Below are 20,093 nucleotides of genomic sequence, written 5' to 3'. Positions count from 1 at the left end.
CGACCGTGCTATGCAGACTCCAGGTTCGACGTTCAAGGCGGCCGGCTCCAATTAGAAGTACAAACGCTCTTAAACACCGGGTTAATCCTTTAAATAAAATAAAAAAATAAATAAAAATGTAGAAATGGAAATAAAGGAAGACGACAAACTAAACGAAGGGGTGAAAAAAAAAATCACTGTGAATTCATTCTCCACGAAGGCAAATATTGAATAGCAATGGAAAAAAAACCCTAAATTGAATTTTTTTTTTTTGTTGTTGTTTTTATTTTGGTTTTTATATCAAAAGACGTTTGTTTTTTTGGTTTAAAGTCGGCTCATTGTTCAAGAATGTTAACTGATCCGAACTGAGCGTTGGGGAGAATTTAAGATTGTACCCCTTTTAATATTGTATATACGGTATATGTTGATATTACCTTATATAGAAACCTCTACTCACCTTGTCTGTGTTGTACTTGCCAACCAGAGTGAGGAAAACGCAAAGCGATGGTTCTGATGTCAAATTGGGAAGGTACAGTAATATCAAATGTCTTTTAAACGTCTTTTCATTTAACGCGATAACCTGTGTATTCTGTATGCTGATCCGCCGAAAGCATTATTTGGGGAGTTTCTCAAAGAAAGATTTTTGACTTTTGTTTGAGTTTACTACAGTACTATGGTGATTGTACAAAGCGTAGTGGGTTGTACAGTATGAGACCAAATCCTCACTCTCGGGTTAATTTTGGGTTTCTATTCGTTTTTAAAAGGGTTTGTTGGTAAACCCATATATGGACTTTGTACGTATAGGGGTTGACACTTTTCCATTACTAGTAACCTGCAGCTTTCTCCCTCATCGGGTTTGCATTCACTCATTCATGCCAGCTTCGAGATGTATACATTTAAAATTTTAATAATTTTCCAAGAGACAAACCATAGCCATGTCTGTCGTACGAGCCCGGAAAAAAAAAGGGTCTTTGTAATATTGGACAAATGGGAATCTGAGTGAACACCAAACTCATTTTTTATGATTATTTAATTTATTTAATGAGAAATGTCATCAAACATCCACCAATGTGGAAAAAGGTTCAACTACTAACTATAAATACTTAACCACGTCATTGATCATTATTAATGATTATGTTTATAATGGAATGGAATGCAGGTGCATAACTCCCCAGCGAGGCATGTGAGCCGTCCTTAAAGGCATGAATGAAGGAAGAGCATGTATTTTCACTTTGCTGAAGAATATTCTAACTGTATTGCTCTTAAAGCTAATGTATGCATTTCAATATGGTTCCGAAAAGCAGTTTGTACTGTAATCAAGTAGAGAAAAATACACATTATAAATTCATTTTAATTTCACCACTGACAAAATCCCCCCTTTAACTGTCTGCTGTCAGTGGGTGTAGGATTTATTTATTGTTATGCTTGTCTGTCACTTTATTTATTTTGTCTGTTCCGAATAGGGATTAAATCGTTTTTTGGATTATTGGATTTAATACCTTGAATGCGAGAATACACCTTTTCTTTATCTTAAAAAAAACAACACAAAAAAAAACACTTTTTTTTTTTCCCCCTTTTTCCTTTTTGCTTAGTATTGGAGAGTTGCTAAGGGCAAAATATAACTAAGCTCAAGAAAATGTGAAATGATTATGATTTATTTTCACAATTTGTATTATTGTTTAATCAATTTTTAATAAGCTTCTGAAAGGGGAAAAAAAATCATATTTAACTTATATTTTAATAAATCATTGGGTACAACCATGACACAAAAAAGTGGTGATGCAACAAAACTTAGGTTTGAAAAAAGTTTTCAAATAAATAGGGTCGATAGCACCACCTGGTGGAGGTAAGTTGGCACAACCCATGTAACTGTTTTGCAAGGGATACAAAAACATTTAAAAAGTATGTACACCGTGTTCCAAATTATTGTGCAAATTGGATTTACGTGTCCTAAACATTTAATTTTTTGTTTTTCAATTAAACTCATGGATGGTTTTGTTTCTCAGGGCTCTTTGGATCACTGAAATCAATCTCAGACACCTGTGATAATTGGTTTGCCAGGTGAGCCCAATTAAAGGAAAACTACTTAAGAAGGACGTTCCACATTATTAAGCAGACCACAGGTTTCAAGCAACATGGGAAACAAAAAGGATCCCTCTGCTGCCGAAAAGCCTCAAATAGTGCAATGCCTTGGACAAGGTATGAAAACATTAGATATTTCACGAATACTTAAGCGTGATCATCGTACTGTGAAGAGGTAAAACCATCTTCATGCCTAACAATGCACAGAATACCTCTGTCATTGGCTGCTATGGGCATAAAAGGAGAGAAACTCATGCTGTGGCCCCCATCCTCCCCTGACCTCAACCCTATTGAGAACCTTTGGAGCATCCTCAAGAAAAAGATCTATGAGGGTGGAGGCAGTTGGCATCAAACCAGCAGCTCTGGGAGGTTGTTCTGACATCCTGCAAAGAAATTCAAGCAGAAACTCTCCAAAAACTCACAAGTTCAATGGAGGCAGGAATAGTGAAGGTGATATGAAAGAAGGCTCCAATGTTTACATGGAACTTGGCCTGTTAAGATGCTTTTGATTGAAATAGCTTTTGATTCCAGTAAATATGACTCCTAATGCTGCACATTCAACAAATGACCATTTTCTGTTCTTTACAACCTATAAAATGTTTTGAATCTCTGGTGTGCATGATAATTTGGAACAGTGCATTTTGAGTTTTTTATTTTTGAAAAAATTACTGTTATCATTGGGAGGTTTGTTCAATAACATTTGAATGATACCCGAACGGTTGATTACTTCAAAATTATACTGACTGTCATTTGCATCGACTACTTAGGAAAATCAGAAAAAAATATCATTTGCATAATAATTTGGAACGCGGTGTATTAATGTACAGTGTTAAAACCCTCCCTCTTTCCAACTGAATGATCATAAATGTAGAATCTGCGTACTGGATGCCGTGATCGCTGACTGTGTACAGATTTTAAGAGCAACTTTAAAAGCACCCGGAGAACACAGCAGTGCAAATGTGACCGGTTGAGGTGCAGCCTTCAGGTGCTGAGGTCCAAGTTTGGCTCATCTATTCCTTTCATGTGATGATTGGAGAAGAAGGCTGAGCTGCTAAAGACCTGTTGGCTCAAAGAGTTAAGTCACTGTAGCGGAGCTTTCAACTTCCTGACCTGACATCTTGATGCCAGGTGGGCTTTTGGAAGCTCCCTAAATGAGAAGGACTTCAAAAGCGCCCGGAGAACAGACCCGAGTGTGACGGAGACCTGGTGCTGCGACGGGGTTGTCAACACAAACCCGAGAAAGCGTCTGTGGATGTTGGGTGGGCGGCGCGTTCGACTCCCTCTGTGCCCCGGCAGCCTGATCGCAATGACAACAAATCCTGCTGCGGTGGGTCTGGGGAAAGTGTGCCAAGTACCCCTCCTGGAACCATGAAGGCAGGGGCTTTTGGAAAACCAAGATGTGAGCAGTTGTCATCCTCAAACACTGGAAAGGTCATTGGTATGTGGCTGGGCTGCTTGTCAATGGGCATGAGCAAACTGAAGGCACTCTGCTGTCATCACTTCATACATCCAGCTCCATGACAACTTTCACAAAATGTCTCCCACTCACATCTTTGTGTCCCAAAACCCCCTCCATTCATGGTTCCCTGAGGCTGGGGGGGTGCCAAGTCCCCCCCCAGACCCACCACAGCAGGATTTGTTGTCATTGATGATCCGGTCGCCGGGGCACAGAGGGAGTCGAGCCCGATATCCGCAGATGCTTGCTCGGGTTTGCGACAACAACTCCATCACACCACCAGCTCCCCTTCACAGGCGGGACTGTTCTCCGGGCGCTTTTAAAGTGCTTCTCATTTTGTGAGCTTCCAAAAGCTGGCACCAAACTGAAAGCACTGCTACAGTGACTTAATTCTTTGAGCCACCAGGTCTTACCCTTCAATCATCAGATGGAAGGAATAGATCTTGGATAGACAAGGCAAACTCAGACTCCAGCACTGGAAGGCCATACGTCAACTGGTCACGTTCTCCAGGTGCTTTTAAAGTCGCTCTTATATTTCTTTCAAATGGCACATGGGATCAAACCGTTAAGTGTTGGAACACCAAGTCTGCTGTCCAAGGAATTAGCTTCTTGAGCCACAGAGTCTCATACAGGGCTGATGTGTCCCCTAATCATCTGATTAAAGGAACTGGACTTGAACAGAAAAGCAGCTACTTAAACCTGTGACAAGAACACTGGGAGACAACTTATCAACCAGTCACATTCATACTTATAGTGCCGGATTTTAAATTCATACCTGGTATTGAACCTGCAAGTCTCAGAACTCCGACAGCCAACTCATCGCGTTGAGCCACTGAGACTTATGAAGCATAGTTGTGTCCTTCAATCAGTCCTTCACCGGGGCTTGGATGTAGCAAACAGGCCTCAAGCCTGTGACAGCAGCGCCAGGACCACTTTTTTAAGGTGCCCTTGTGTTGCAGCTTTCAAAAATACACTGGCCTTAAAACCAGCCAGCCGCTGAGTCTCACAAAGCCTGGCGGTCTCCAACCATCTGATTAGAGGAACAGCACTTGGATGGACACATAACCTTTTGTTCAAAACTACTTTTTGCAACTGCCACAACCTAACCTCAACAGGAACGTAGTCCAGGTAACAGGTCAATAGTCCAGGTTTGTCAGGGAGGTAAGGAGGCACGAGGATCAATACTTTGTCAGGATTTTAATCAAAACCAAGTGAATTGTGTCGAGTTTGGCATTAACAATATACATGAAAAAAACATGAATTTCCTCAATCCACTTCAAAGATGAAGTTCTTCCAGTTGCACTTTTATCATTGGTTCCAATTTGCTGCTCAAATTACCTGAGATCAATTGGCGTACAAACCAAATCCGTTTTGTTTTTTTGTAGAATGGCATCAAACACAGTCTATTCCAACTTAAGGCAGATGGCAACATTACACAAGGATTTTATAAGATTCATAAAGAAACAACTAATTGACGTCATCATATCATTTTTATCAAACGGATGATAATACCATTCACACAGAAGCATTAAATCTGTTTCTAAAAAAATACAAACAAAAAAGAAAAGGATAGGACACATTTTGATGGAATGTTTCATGGCAAAAATGTTGGCAATATGGACTCAATTTGCCATGATTGAGCGATGATTTGGACCCGATTGTGGAAAAGACACGCACGGCCAGGGGTCGTGAGAGGACATGGCATTTCTCAGGGATGGTACTAAACTAAATAACGTTTATTTATATACCGTTGCACCTCTCCAGACAGTCACGACCAAATAAAAAGGATTAAAGTGGTCAAATAAAAAGCAGATAAGATACAAAGACATAAAATAAACCAAGGACCAATCTGAAGCCACGGGTCCTTTAGCTGCTTTTTAAAGACGTCGACACAATCCAGCAGTGAACTACGTGAAAAGGTCACCTTTGGTCTTCTCGGTTTCTTTGGTTTTCTGGACCGCGGTACAACCGTCCGAGAACTGTAAGTCGACTGGTTGCGGCGTACGAACGGAGCGGGTCGTCTTTGGTTTCCTGTCTGGACCAAAGGACCGCGTAAGGATGGAGTAGGGCGGTTTTGCTTTTCCGTCGGGACCGCCAACACACCCAACCAAGGCCAGACAGACAGACAGTTACACGTCTGTGGTTTACAGATGGAGGAGAACACGTTTTGAGTCTAGACCCAGGGACCTCTGTCCGCTGTGCCTTTTCTTAAAGGCTTAAGTCTCTCACTGGGATTTTGTGTCAATTGAAATAGGGCTCGTGTCAATAATGGTAATAAATAAGTTAATTATGCATATTCATAGATGCATATGTACGGGACAGGAAATAAAGAGGACGTTCATGACAAATCTGCAATTACTCAAAATTGAAACTACTAAACAAATGCGTCCAAACAAACCCTTATTTATCTGTAAACGGAGGGGAAAAAACGGTACAATAATGTCTTAGAAACACGATAGAAATATTCTATCTTGCCTAATAGAAAAGTACTGTGTATTATAATTATACTGCTTAACAAACTAAACATGCTTAGAAGTATTTCAGCGTTTCTGGAATGGCGGCATTGAAGTCCCACGTGGCCTCGACGTGGTGGAATGCGTATTTATTCTAAGATAAGAGAACACTTGATGCACATTGCCCGTTACTGTATATTCCTCTGTAAAACCACAAGGGGGCGGGGTTCCATCCGTGTCCAAAAGACGAAACATGATGATCATGTTTTTGGAAAAGGCTTGTTGGAGAAGGCAGCTTGGGAGTCTTCCAGGGCGCGTCCGAAAAGGTTCTGTCCGTCTTCCACACCGAGCCGAGGGAGTGAATGGGGAACCGAGTGAGACCCAAACCTGGGAGACGTAGGAATGTCCCCGAAGAGCCCCTGTGCAAGGCCCCGTTCACACCTGGTGGTAACCTCAGGACCCAGGCCGGGCCCGATCCGGTCGGAGAGCGGATCTGAGCTGTTTTTGACAAATATTCGCTTATTTATTCGCTTTATGTTTCCAAATCATGGCCACTTTTTATTTAACTTTTTTTTTTTTTTTAAACAGATCGCTTGATTTTCACCACAGAGGGGGGGACAAAGGGGAGTCCTGCCCGGTACTAGCAAACTGGACCTCATGAGTTAGTATATGGGCCGTCTTGTCAATGTGGACGAGGGGCACACGGACACACTAAACTAATGTGGACACATTGGTGCCATGACCGCCGGGCGTCCCCTGACCTCCATGTGTCCCTTGGCCACCACCAGGTGTGAACAGGGCGTAAGGCTAGAGGTGTGTGTGTGTGTGTGTGTGTGTGTGTGTGTGTGTGTGTGTGTGTGTGTGTGTGTGTGTGTGTGTGTGTGTGTGTGTGTGTGTGTGTTGGGTCGGCGTTAGGTGAGCAGCTGCCTGATCTCCCGGTGGACGTAACAGAGGAAGTCCATGTAGGACGCTCCGCCGTGGAGGCCCTTGTCCTCCACCAGGAACTGGCGGAACAGCACCTCGGGCTTGTCCTTCTGCCGCACGATCTGGAGCTGAGAGGGCACACACACACACACACACACACACACACACACACACACACACACACACACACACACACACACACACACACACACACACACACACACACACACACACACACACACACACACACACACGCGCGCACACACGCGCACGCACACACAAAAGTTTTACTTTGACCGTTTTCTTATTCAAATTTTTTACAAATCTTCGCTCACTTATCTTCTCCAGATTTTTCCTTTTTATCCAAAAAAAAAATCCAAGATTTTCCAATCATTTTCGCTCATTCTTCTTTTACAATTTTTCCTAATTTTGGATTAAGAAGAGCGATCCGGGCCATATCCTAAAACTTCTGTGGAAGTTCTTTTGTGATTGGTCCAAATGGCAACGCAGCAATGGAACCATTAACTCTAAACAAATCAGATCCATTTAATACAACCACCGCCTCAATCACCAAAATCAAGTGGGAAATCTTTCCATAAATTCTCATAACAATTATAAGCAGGGTTCTAGTGGTTGTGGGGTTTCCTACCTTCATGGAGTTGGGCCTCTTGAGCAGCAGGCTGCCGATGAGGGCTCGGACCCTCTGGGACTGAGGGTTATCCAGCTCTGGCAGAACGCTCTGGAAAACACGGGGGGAAAAAGGTCCCAAAAACAGTCGATCCACTTCAACACGTTAAGGTAAGAGATCTGGCATTAATATCCATAATATCTACATTTACTTCACATTCAGCAGACGCTTTTATCCAAAGCCACTTCCAATTATTCAAACACCGACGGACGCAGCCACCAGGAGCAATGAGGGGTTAAGTGTCTTGCTCAAGGAGACTACAGCGTGCGAGCAGGAGGAGCATGGGATCGAACCGGTGACGTTTAGAGTACTAGACGACCAGCTCTACCTCCTGATCTCCTCCATTTCCAAAATATCCGTAATATCCATAATATCCACATCCATATCCATAATATATATATCCACAATAACCATTTCCATAATATCCATATCAATGTATCAGTTCTTGGGAGATGGATGAACTGTTGAATTACAGTTGTTGCTCCATAGAGTTAGAGGGGGAAGGTGCTGACCAGGGGCGTCTGCAGGTGGGCCAGGGAGGGCAGGTTGAACAGGTCCTGGACCAGGTCTGGAGGGACGGCCTGGCCCAGCCACAGGAACATGGACTGTCCGTTCTCCAGGAGGAAGGCTCCGCCCTCGGACAGACGCTCCTCCGAGCAGCGCACGGGCGCCGCCTCCTCCTCTCCGGCGGCCATGTTGTGCTGCCGGCCAGGAAAATCGCACCCTGTTATTCCCAGTCTCCTAGAGCGTCTCCTAGCTCCTAGGCTGTCTCCTAGGAGACACTCCCTGACTCCTAGCTCATAGACTGTCTCCTAGAGTGTCACCTAGCTCCTAGGCTGTCTCCTAAGAGACACTCCCTGACTCCTAGCTCCTAGACTCTCCTAGAGCGTCACCTAGCTTCTAGGCTGTCTCCTAGAGCGTCTCCTAGCTCCTAGGCTGTCTCCTAGGAGACATTCCCTGACTCCTAGCTTCTAGACTGTCTCCTAGAGTGTCACCTAGCTTCTAGGCTGTCTCCTAGAGCGTCTCCTAGCTCCTAGGCTGTCTCCTAGGAGACACTCCCTGACTCCTAGCTCCTAGACTGTCTTCTAGAGTGTCACCTAGCTTCTAGGCTGTCTCCTAGAGCGTCTCCTAGCTCCTAGGCTGTCTCCTAGGAGACACTCCCTGACTCCTAGCTCCTAAACTGTCTCCTAGAGTGTCACCTAGCATCTAGGCTGTCTCCTAGAGCGTCTCCTAGCTCCTAGGCTGTCTCCTAGGAGACACTCCCTGACTCCTAGCTCCTAAACTGTCTCCTAGAGTGTCACCTAGCTTCCAGGCTGTCTCCTAGAGCGTCTCCTAGCTCCTAGGCTGTCTCCTAGGAGACACTCCCTGACTCCTAGCTCCTAGACTGTCTCCTAGAGTGTCACCTAGCTTCTAGGCTGTCTCCTAGAGTGTCACCTTGCTCCTAGACTGTCTTCTAGACTGGCTCCGAGCTCCCTGACTGGCTCCGAGCTCCTCCACTGTCTCCTAGCTCCTAGACTGTCTCCTAGAGTGTCTCCCAGCTCCTCGGCTGTCTCCTAGAGTGTCTCCTAGCTCCCTGGCTGTCTCCTAGCACTTACATACACACAGGAATTGCCACACAGGCACTTTAACACTTTAAGGAAACAATTACAATTTCACCAGGAATCATCCAGTTTGAATTAGATCCAAGTCCCCGGTCTGTAGTGACCCCTACGGCCTCCCCTCCGCCCCCTCCCCTCACCAGCGGGATGAGCCGTGGGTAGAGCAGCAGCTGGGTGTCCTCCACCCCCATGGCCATGACGGCGAGCCGCAGGTGGGCGCGCTCGTCCGTCTGGAGCTCGGCGCTGCCCACCAGCGGAGCGGTCTTCATCAGGCTGTTCATGTAGACGGGGAACACCTTCATGGCGTCCGGCAGGATCAGCTGAGAAGGAAGAGTTTTCAAACCAAAGAGCGGTCGGATTTCGGGAAAATTCAAAATTCAAAGGACTGACGTCCACAAGGTAAAAGGGCCACAATTAGTGCTGACTACATGGCTGGTGGAATACTCCGTTCTGATTGGTCAGCGGTTGTAATCAGTGGGCGGTTATTTCTGAGTATTGGCCAATGTCCGGTTATTAATAATAATGTTTGGTTATAATTAATAATGACTGTTGACACGGGCAACCACTGACGCAGCTGGTTTTACATCCCTCGCCTCATGCCGGCCACTGCCAACACTCGCTAATGGCGACACCTTGTGGCGCAGCATGGAAACTACAACTGAAGACTTGAAGAGGCGTGTGTGGAAATGTCCAACTTCACATTAATAACAGGAAATAGGTTTGTTGTTAATTTGAGGCTGTCGATTAAAACTAGTTGTACTAGTTATAAAATCATTTCAGATCAATACAGTAGCCCTGTAACAAGCAGGATAATGTACAGCCAGTCGCTCATTATTACCTTAATTTGCGATAACAACCGGCTGGCTGTACATTATCCCTTCTATAACAGCCTGATCGTCGGTGACTTTTGTTTTTCTTTAGTTTTTTGCGGACCTGGCTGGCGGCGGACGGGCTGGCGCAGTGCTTGCGGTAGCAGGCGAGCATGTGGGCCGTCTGGTTGACCAGGATCTCCCTGACACTCTTCAGGGGCTGGCTCAGGATGGCCCGGTACGCTGGCAGGGAGGAGCGGAGGATGGACAACAACAACAACAACAAGAACAACAACAACAACAACAACAAAAAGAAGGGAACATCACAATTTAGTACATTTTTAGGGTTATCGTTCATTGCCATTACTCTATTATCCTATTATACATCCCATAATCAATAAATACATTTATAGGATTCTTAGGTTTAATACATTTTAAAGCAAAGTTTTGTTAAAATCACGTAAAAAAATGTTTAAATAAACACATTTTACATTTTTAGGCCTTATCGTTTATTGCCAATAATTATATCAACCTATCTACTACTATGCAGAGTGAGACAAAAATGTGATCACTGAATGAATATATTTGATATACAGTACTATGTATGATGCATTTTTAATGAACTAAAATGATGTGTTGTACGTTCATCTTTTGATGAAACGTCACCTGATTTGGCGAAGAAGTTGGCGAGGGCGTCGGTGTCGCAGCTCTTGTAGAGCTCAGAGAGCTGCAGAACGCAGTTCAGGCTCAGGTTGTGGATGCGCAGCCGGCGCTGGCCGCCCAGCGTGGTGTACAGCAAGGCACACTGGGAGAAACGCAGAAAATAGTCCATTTTACATACTCCTCCAAAGTTACAAAAAAGGGACAATTTTGTCAACCGCACTGGTCAAAGCACTTGGCTCAATGTCATTTAGACACCAAATTAAAGTGGTAATCCGTAAGATGAATTTGTTGGAAAAGAATATATTTTATACTTTATTTATGTGGTACTTTTTAAGAGAGAGCCATTCAGTGCATTTAACGTTATGCATGTGCTTCTCTATATGCCGTTTCCAGTGTTCGTGGAGTTGTCCGCCACAGTAGAATGATTGGAAATCTGTCAGATGTGGATGTGAATTAGAAACCACATTAAAGTGGTACTCCGTAACATTTTGTTGAAAAAAAACATATCTGATCCTATTAAGTTGCCGTTTTATAAGAAAACAGCTATTCCATGTGTTTGTTTTAAGCACATGCTCCCAATTATGTTGTTTCCCATTGTTGGTGGCGGGGTCTGCCACAGTAGTATAAAACCAGAAGAGGGAATACTTTCCAGAAAAGAAAATGAGCATCTTAGCCAGACGCTGAAAAACAAACAAAAAATAATTTTCGAACGTAATTCTGGAACTTGCGACTTACGGATCGCCACTTAAAAAAAACAAACAAAAAAAAAAAACACCCCAAGTGTTTCCCATTTAAAAATAACAAAGCACCTGTATGAGCGCCCCGGCCTCCTCGCTCAGCGCGTCGTCGTGCTTCAGCTCAACGGTCACGGCCTTGTCGCAGTCCACCGCCGCCATCTCCACGTCCGTGGTGTTGTTCATGTGCACCGCCCCGAAAAAGTCCGTGGCCCTGAAGCCTGACGACGACAACGAGCACGTCAGGGCGCTGCCGCTTCCTCCCCAAACGCGCCACACACCTATCGACTGTTATCGCCGTGAAGCCGGAGGAGCGGTTGCTCCTGACAGCGGTCATTATCGACAGACCAGCGGCGGTTATTCAGGGATAGCCGGCCGCTGATCGCCGCTGGAGGCCAATCACAATGAAGCGTGTCGTCTTAATTATCGGACCCTGCGATGCGGCGCCAGCTCGAATCGGTCAAAACACAGTAAAACCAGACGACGCACTAACAGACGGTTTTACGTGGACGATATGACAGCGCAACCTTGATCCGTTATTTCCGGGGAAAAGCTAAAGCGCCGCTGACGCAAACCCCGGCGCCCAGTCGACCGCAGCCCCTGGATTGTTTCTGCATTCAAAGCCCTTTCACTGGGTTGAGACGGTGCCTCTGAGCTCATCCACCTGTGCTGGTGCGAACCCGCATGATGGCGTCGAAGCCGATGTTCTTCTCCACGTCCTTCCTCAGGTCTCTGAGCAGGTGCTGCCCGTCCGTCTCCACCTGGGGACACACGGGCGGCGTTAGTCCCGTCCTGTGTTTGACAAGAGCTTTAGGTTTGTGGCTATACTTTACAGTTGCAGTGTCTTGTTTCCTGTTGACTTTGAGGTTCATTTTTATTTTTAAGTGTATTGTATACTGCCAATTTTTCCTTGTTTGTTAATTATTACTGTTTTCATTTTTAGGTTTATTGTACATTGAGAATTTTTGCATATTTTTTAATATATTTTCTAATTTGTTTTTGTTTCCATTTGTTTTACTTGTCTGTTTTTTAATATATATATTTTTTTATTTAATTTTTATTTTTGTTTATTGCACATTGCATATACAGTATACAGTGGTACCTGGACTTACGACTGTCATTGGTTCTATAAGAACGGTCGTATGTTAAAACAGTCGTATGTTGAAGCAATTTTTCCATATGAATGATGACATCATGAAGGGTGAAAATAAACAAAATACACAGCAAACACAGTAAATATGAAAAAAATATCCATAAGCCACGAACTACGTGCACACACCATGTAGGCCGCCCGCTGACTGACCGCTGACTGACTGACTGCTGACTGGCTGCTGACTGGCTGCTGACTGGCTGCTGACTGGCTGCTGACTGGCTGCTGACTGACGCGCCAACTGCAAATTTCCACGGTCGTATCTTGGACCAGTCGGTCGCAAGTCGATACAAGTTTTTGCGACCACGGCTGCCGGTGTCTTGGATTAGTGGTACGCAGATGCGGTCGTAAGTCGAGGTGCCAGTATTATTATAAAGTCATATGTTCTCACCACAGGGGAGCGCTGTTGTCCACATTCTACCCTTAAAACCAGCGACCCCAGGAACATTGACATTTGGGTTGGTCATGTCTACAAAAGAGTGGAAGAATAATGGATGGATGTGTTTTACTATTAAAAATGCATATACTTCACAAAAACATAATAATTAAAACATAATAACACCTGGAAGTTGTTGTACTTGTAGACGGAGCCCCCGGTGTGGGACGGCACGTCGGCCATGGTCGCCAGGTCCACAAACTGATTTGGGAAGAGGAAGAGGTCCACGCTGCAGCCCTGCAGCACACACTCCTTGGACAACTGCTCGTACACACCCTTCAGGGGCTGAAACAGGGTCTGACACACACACACACACACACACACACACACACACACACACACACACACACACACACACACACACACACACACACACACACACACACACACACACACACACACACACACACACACACACACACACGCACACACACAGTTAGCGAAGTAAAGTAGAGGAAAGCAGAAATGATTACGGCGAGCTCAAGTTGCAGTACTACATGTTGCTGCTGGGGGGCAATATAGCACGAGCAACAATAGGGTGAAACTGTCAGAGAGCCTCCCCAAATCTGTTCTCGTCACTCATTTTTATTCCTTTTTATCCATTTAACACACAGCTTCGGATTCCAACCACTAGAAAATAATGGATGAATTACAAAAAAAACCTTTTATCATTACTTATTTTTTTATCTATTTCTGTGGCATTTCACAACTTGTAATTGAGAAATCAAGATGAAAATTGTAAGGCGAGAAAACCCCCAAAATACAGGTTTAACTTATTACATAAATAAACTTAAATAAAAAGTACAACTGAATCAAAATTAAAATGTGTAATTGAAGGGTATTTTAAATTGAGCAAATGACTCCACCAGCAAAAAAAAAAAAAAAATGGAATGAATGAATGTGAAAGGACAAAAATAATTAAATTGGTAGCTCAGGCGGTAGAGCTGGTGGTCTAGTGATCCAAAGGTTGCTGGTTGGATCCCAGGCTCCTCCTGCTAGCATGCTGTAGTGTCCTTGAGCAAGACACTTAACCCCTAATTGCTCCTGGTGGCTGCGTCCGTCAGTGTTTGAACAATTGTAAGTCGCTTTGGATAAAAGCGTCTGATCAATGACTAAATGTAAATGTAAATTTGGGCGGCCACCTTCTCTTTGTCGGTGTTGACCAGCTTCCTGTCGTCCCTGTTCCTCAGTTTGCCGGGAGCCTCGGCGGTGGGCATCGACGAGTGGAAGATGAAGAGTTTCCCACTGCACTCTGCCGCCTGCAGGGGGCGGAGGAAAGAACCACAAATAAGGAGGCGACGACGTTGTAATAACAGTGTAATGACTTAAGACTTTAGACATTGTAATAACTCCGTTATAACTTAGTAATGACATCCTAATAACTTAGTTATAACTCATAACATCGTGACTGCATTGTCGTGTACTTATTTATTCATCCATCACCTCCATCTATGTGTATATGTATTTTACACCTGCAGCCACACTGCCAATTATCCTTCTCATTTATCCGATGCGTACAACACACCTTGTATATTCTGTAGTGTTCTGTTCATTTCCTCTTTCTTTTAACGTAGAATATGAGTCATTGGATAAACTTTTAAAAATTGCTTTAATTTGTTTGAACCGTCCTCAACTTAAAATTCACCGTTTAATTTCTGGTTTAAATTTATTATTGGGGTTTTTTTTAGCTGATCTAAAGTGTACTCCGCCGAATAAACAGATTCTGATTCTGGTTCTGATTCTCATCTTTGGTCGACGGAGTCTGAAGCCCACGCCAACAAAACGCTGGCTGACATTTTGGTTCTGGTTGATTTTTTGAACCCCCCCCTCTTGGTACGTTCCAAAAGTCTGACCTCACGTCCTCAGGGAGGGTTGGGTCTGACTGTGAGGTAAACACACCGAGAAGAGAGGAACCTGCCCACACACCGGGGTCCAAAGACTGAGCGGGCGTCTGACGAGGCCCTGGCCCGGTTCCGTGTCTTGGCTCCTCGGTCGGAACCGAAGCTCGAGCCGTCGTTCAAACGCGGGGGGAGTTTGAACGACGGAGGGATTAAAAAAAAAATAAAAATAAAAAGAGTCGGCCCCGTTATTTGCTTTGGGCGAGGCTTCATCAATCATCTTGCATCGCCTCCGCAGAAGAGCGCTCGGCCGCTGCCATTTCGCAACGAGCCCAAAGTCGTCTTCTCCGATAAACAGCACAGGAAAGAGCACCGGGACCGGGAGGTGTTTTTTTTTGTTTTGTTTTTTCGTTTTTTTTTTCCCCCTCAAACGAGCCGACGGTATGAGAAAGGCCGATCTCAAGTTTGCCTCCAAATGCCGAGCAAATCAAGATAAGGAGGGAGGCGGGGAAGAGAATTGCACGTTACATCATCCATTTTTTTTATTGCACCGTGGCTCTGCGGAACGCTCGACTCTGATTGGTCATGAGCGGTCGGTTATTTTCCGAATGATGACCGCTGATCTGTTCATAATGACCTCCGTCACGGGCAACCAATTCTCCACCCGGATTTATTTGCCTCGTATCGATCCGCCGACTGGAAGATTTGTCCAGTTTAACATTAATAACAGTGAACGAGGGAGGAATAGTTGAGAGATGGGATGGAGGGATCATTAGTCATGCTCGTTGTAAAATCTAAATTCTAGTCCGTCATCAACTTCAAATCAGTGTTATTTTATTTAGTAAGTGGCCGTATAATAAGCGGGACCGCGCGCAGCCAGCCGGTCCTTATCCCAAAATAAGCCCCTTCAGAGCGAGACGGGACGCTGATCACCCCGTCAGCGGGGGTCACCCCGGGGTGGGGGCCGGCCGGAGCCGCCGACGTGTCTGGCCGAGCGTCGCACCGTCGCCCTCTCACCCTCTCACCTTCAGCGCCTCCACGCCGGCCTGGATCACGGGGACAAAGACCGTCTCGCTCTCGTTGGTGTCGGCAAACATGTCGGGGATCTGGTCCAGGAGGCTGGAGGGGAACGGGGGACGGGGTTAGGGCTTCGTCAGCGTGTCCCAATGTAAAACACACGGCCCGGCGCCCTGCTTCCTCAAATCCTCCTCCGCCTTCATGTCAAGTGGACTCGCTCCGGGAGTGCCAAATGGAAATTCCAAATCAAACGTTTCCCCCGGAGGAGGGGTGGGGGTTCATGCGAAGGGTCAACGACACCGAGGGGAGTTCGGGGACCTACTTGTGGATGACGGCCCGGGAGTCCTGGTAGTCGACCAGGAAGCCGTCGAGCAGCGGCACGAACATCTCGGCCGTGTCGGACACCACCATCATCTGGGGCTGGGCCAGGGCGCTCTTCACGTTGTAGAAGTGCAGGATCTTGTTGTAGGTGACGAAGCCCACCCTGACGGACGAGCTCTCCGCCCCTCCCTCCCTGGGTTGGGGAAGAGGGGAGGCCACAGTAGCTTCTCGTCAAAAGTAGGTTCTTACCCCGATGTAGTTTGTGCCACGTTTAAATTCCAAAAGCCTGAAAGAGCCATTGAAGGTCTCTGCATTTTGCATGTGCTCCTCCACTACGCCTACCGTTGCCGGCGGCGGGGTCCGCCACCACGGCGTGAATGCAGCAATCGAGAAACGCGGCCACGGTGAATTTAGTCTCGCTGTCAACAGTCTACTGTCAATGTGGATGGACACTCACAAAAAAGTAACAGCGGCCCCGGGTGACAAAATACGCCCTCACGCCTCACAAGGAAAACCTTCGAGAAGAGCGAGCGACGCGAGGCGCTGGTGTGACTGGAATTATGGGACTTGTAGCGTAATCCCTCCAACACCGACTTGGATCTCGCGGATCGCCACTTTAAAGTGTAAACAACCCCGCGGCCCATCCAACACTGCATTCCTGAACCGGCAGCCCCGCCCTGGACTCCCGTCGGCCCGATCCAACCCTCCCAAATTCGCGCCGGCACGCGACCCCGAGCGCGCGGCGCACGTAACGCGTCTCGGAAAGAGATCGGCCCTGAGGTCAATTATGCCACGGGGGTCGACCGGGTGCTCGGTTTTACGGACGTCACCGACGCGGGTCGCCCCGAGTTCGCCGGGGGGGAATTGTCCACTGCTCCTTCTCACAGCCGTCGACATACCCGATATAAACAACTAAATAAATACATTTAAAAAAAAAATAACTCGGGAGTCGTAGTAGCACACACCTGGTTCTACTTTGCATCGGCTCTTCCCTCCCTTCGCCGAGCGGGAATGAGGATGTCTTTGACACATACCGGGGGCCAGTTGAACCCAGAGGAGGATGTTTGGTTGACCAAACGTGTTTCTAATTAAGCCCCCCAACGCGGGGGGAGGGAAGGCCCGCCGTCGTGTTTGAGGAGCGACGTCATGGCCTGCCGACAAATATGGACACATCGCTGCAGAGTTGTTTTAGGAGTGGCCAGGTGCGCGTCGTCTATGGATCTCTTTCTCGGCGGTTAGTCAAAAAAAAAAAAAAAAAAAAAAAAAAAAAAAGCCTCGTATCTGGGATGGCCGCCGTCCAAAACCCCAGCCGCCTGTGCCACGGACGGGAGTAACCGCACGCTGATATTTTTCATCTCCGAGCCGCTCTTTCCGCCCCTGAGCCTCCGAGCAAAGAGGAATGTTCCGCTGATGAGATACTGGCCTCATTTGTAACACCCCCCCAAACACACAGGCTTTTCACAGCACTCAGGGTTTTCCTAGAAACCAGCCCTGAGAAGCCACCATCTGACATTTAGCACCTCCCTCAGTCTAACACGGCCATTTGTCAGAATTTGCGATAGGTCTAGCTAGTCTAGCCTAGTCTGGTCTAGGTCAAGTCTAGGTAGTCTGGTCTAGTCTAATCTAGTGTAGTTTAGTTGTAGGTAGTCTAGTGTAGGTAGTGTTGTCTAGCCTAGTCTAGGTAGTCTGGTCTAGGTAGTCTAGTTTCGGTAGCCTAGTCTGGCCTAGACTAGTCTAGTCTCGTCTAATCTAGTATAGTTTAGTTGTAGGTAGTCTAGTGTAGGAAGTGTTGTCTAGCCTAGTCTAGGTAGTCTAGTTTCAGTAGCCTAGTCTGGCCTAGTCTAGTCTAGCCTAGACTAGTCTAGTCTAGTCTAGAATGGCTAGAATGCAAGGTAGTCTAGTCTAGCCTAGTCTAGTGTAGTGTAGTCTGGTCTAGTCTAGTCTAGGTAGTCTAGTCTAGTCTAGCCCCTAGTCTAGCCTCGTCTAGTCTAGTCCAGTCTAGTGTAGTCCAGTCTAGTATAGTCTAGGTAGTCTAGTCTAGGTCAAACATGGCCCGCCTGTCAATATAGATTTAAACTTTGAATAAGGTAGTTACCCCATTTCTCCATTGACTGCATCAGGCCGGTGGCAGCAGATTCAAACACTGACTAGTACAATATAAAAGAGTCAAACATAACGGCCGATTTAACTTTAAAATAAATTGAAGTTTTCTTCACAATTATGGATCATTATGGATAAGATGAGGGTGCTAGCAAGAAGAAGAACTTCGGCGACAAAAACAATGCATCATCACTTTTCACTGATGTGAATCCCTGCGCTGGCCTACCTGGGCAGCCTCTCCAGCAGAGTCTTGAGCTCGCCGCACAGCAGGTTGACCAGGCCGCTCTTGATGTTGGTGTAGGACACGTCCATCATGAAGATGTAGGCGGGAGGACTGGCAGGCTTGTTGTTCTGCAGGGGAGGCGGCGGGAGAACTTTCAGGTAACATTCTTTTGAACGGAGGTGGAAAAAGGAATTGATGGGTGGATGGATGGGTGGATGGGTGGATGGATGGATGGATGGGTGGGTGGGTGGATGGGTGCGATGGATGGGACACCTTGCAGTAGTCCAGGGTCGCTGAGAACTCGTAGGATCCCAGGGACAGCTCTGGCCTCTCGTAGAAGTCCACCCTTCGTCCCATGTGGTCCAGATGTTGGAAATAGAAGGCGGGCACTGTAGCAGGGGACAAAGACCGAGTGGAACATTCCCTCATCGCTTTAATCCCTGTGGGAATCCCAGTCATTTGGGGAGACCAAAATGTTCAGCTGGCCAAAGGCGTGGATTAGTGATTAGGGTCAAGTAGTCAGTTTAGACTCTAGAACCACCAGAAACCGACAGGAATGACCTGCATGGTTTGCTCACGGTAGGGAGAAGACATTGATCTCATTTTGGGATATATATATATATATAAATATATCGTAATATTGTGCAATACATATCTGGTTAAATGTGGTCTTTAAAGGCTGCATTACAGTAATGTAGTTTAATTAACTTCATGATGATTTATTGTATGCAAATATATTATGAAAGCATCAATACTCATCGCAGAAATATCGTCAAATCATCAATATTGGTAAAATAATTTTTTATTATTATTTATTTTTTTTTTTTTATATCGCCCACCTCTCATAACTCATGAGATGGACATCTAAACATAAGATCAATACATTAAACTTTGTCCGAAACAAACAAACCAACAGACGAACATCCCATGAGGCCTCCCTCCGTAACCCTAACTTTTAAAGTCATGGCTTCCTGAGGTTTCTTTTGGAAACCGCTCGGGGGGGGGGGGTAACCCGGCGCGGGCGTCCCCGGCCGGGCGTGGCGTCCACGTACCTTCGTTGACGCAGCTGCAGAAGCCGCACTGGTAGCGGCGGCCGCCGTCAATGAACTGCATGTAGGGACACATGTAGGCCTTGCAGCGGTTGCAGCGAATGGGGCCGGTCTCACCATGGTTCACGACACACAGAGGGGTCTGGGCGGGATGAATTAAATACAAAAAAAAAAAAAACAACAACGTAAAAAGATTTTAAGAAATAACAAAAAAATAATAAAAAAATATGTATTTTTTAAAATACATTTTAATACAATTATAATAATACATAATACATACATAAAATATATACATATTAAAATAAATTATAAATAAAATAGCATTTTTTATAGATTCTGTCAAATAATCCCAAAATAATAATAACAAGACATTTGTAAAACCATTCTGAACTTGCCAAATAAAAGGTTATTAACCTTGCTGTCAGACCATCATCTTGATAAAAATTGGTGTGTAACAGCACAGGTCCAGCTCTGACTGTATCACACGTAATATCTGCGTCACGCATAAACGGAACATTAATCCATGTCGGAATGTAAGTGATTATTTTTATTTGTTTAACATTTCGGGGAACT

General features: G+C 45.6%; 1 protein-coding gene across 1 annotated transcript in view; it reads right to left on the bottom strand.

Annotated features, from left to right (window-relative positions):
• Positions 1–4,699: 4,699 nt before the first annotated feature.
• The window catches only part of sec24d (SEC24 homolog D, COPII coat complex component), a 30,612-nt gene continuing 15,218 nt past the window's right edge, over positions 4,700–20,093 (bottom strand). Inside the window, exons 9-23 of the mRNA XM_080022821.1 lie at positions 19,524–19,662; positions 18,745–18,860; positions 18,475–18,599; positions 16,150–16,341; positions 15,836–15,929; positions 14,115–14,231; positions 13,099–13,269; positions 12,051–12,147; positions 11,462–11,607; positions 10,656–10,794; positions 10,114–10,232; positions 9,321–9,500; positions 8,095–8,283; positions 7,544–7,633; positions 4,700–7,022 (exon numbers count right to left, since the gene is read on the bottom strand). Of these exons, the coding sequence (XP_079878947.1) occupies positions 6,882–7,022; positions 7,544–7,633; positions 8,095–8,283; positions 9,321–9,500; positions 10,114–10,232; positions 10,656–10,794; positions 11,462–11,607; positions 12,051–12,147; positions 13,099–13,269; positions 14,115–14,231; positions 15,836–15,929; positions 16,150–16,341; positions 18,475–18,599; positions 18,745–18,860; positions 19,524–19,662 (2,055 nt within the window). The 3' untranslated portion in view covers positions 4,700–6,881. The remainder of the gene's footprint in view (positions 7,023–7,543; positions 7,634–8,094; positions 8,284–9,320; positions 9,501–10,113; positions 10,233–10,655; positions 10,795–11,461; positions 11,608–12,050; positions 12,148–13,098; positions 13,270–14,114; positions 14,232–15,835; positions 15,930–16,149; positions 16,342–18,474; positions 18,600–18,744; positions 18,861–19,523; positions 19,663–20,093) is intronic.

The sequence above is a fragment of the Zeus faber genome (genome assembly GCF_960531495.2).
Source record: "Zeus faber genome assembly, chromosome: 22".
In the NCBI taxonomy this organism is placed as follows: domain Eukaryota; kingdom Metazoa; phylum Chordata; class Actinopteri; order Zeiformes; family Zeidae; genus Zeus; species Zeus faber.
This window is presented reverse-complemented; position numbering and strand designations above follow the sequence as displayed.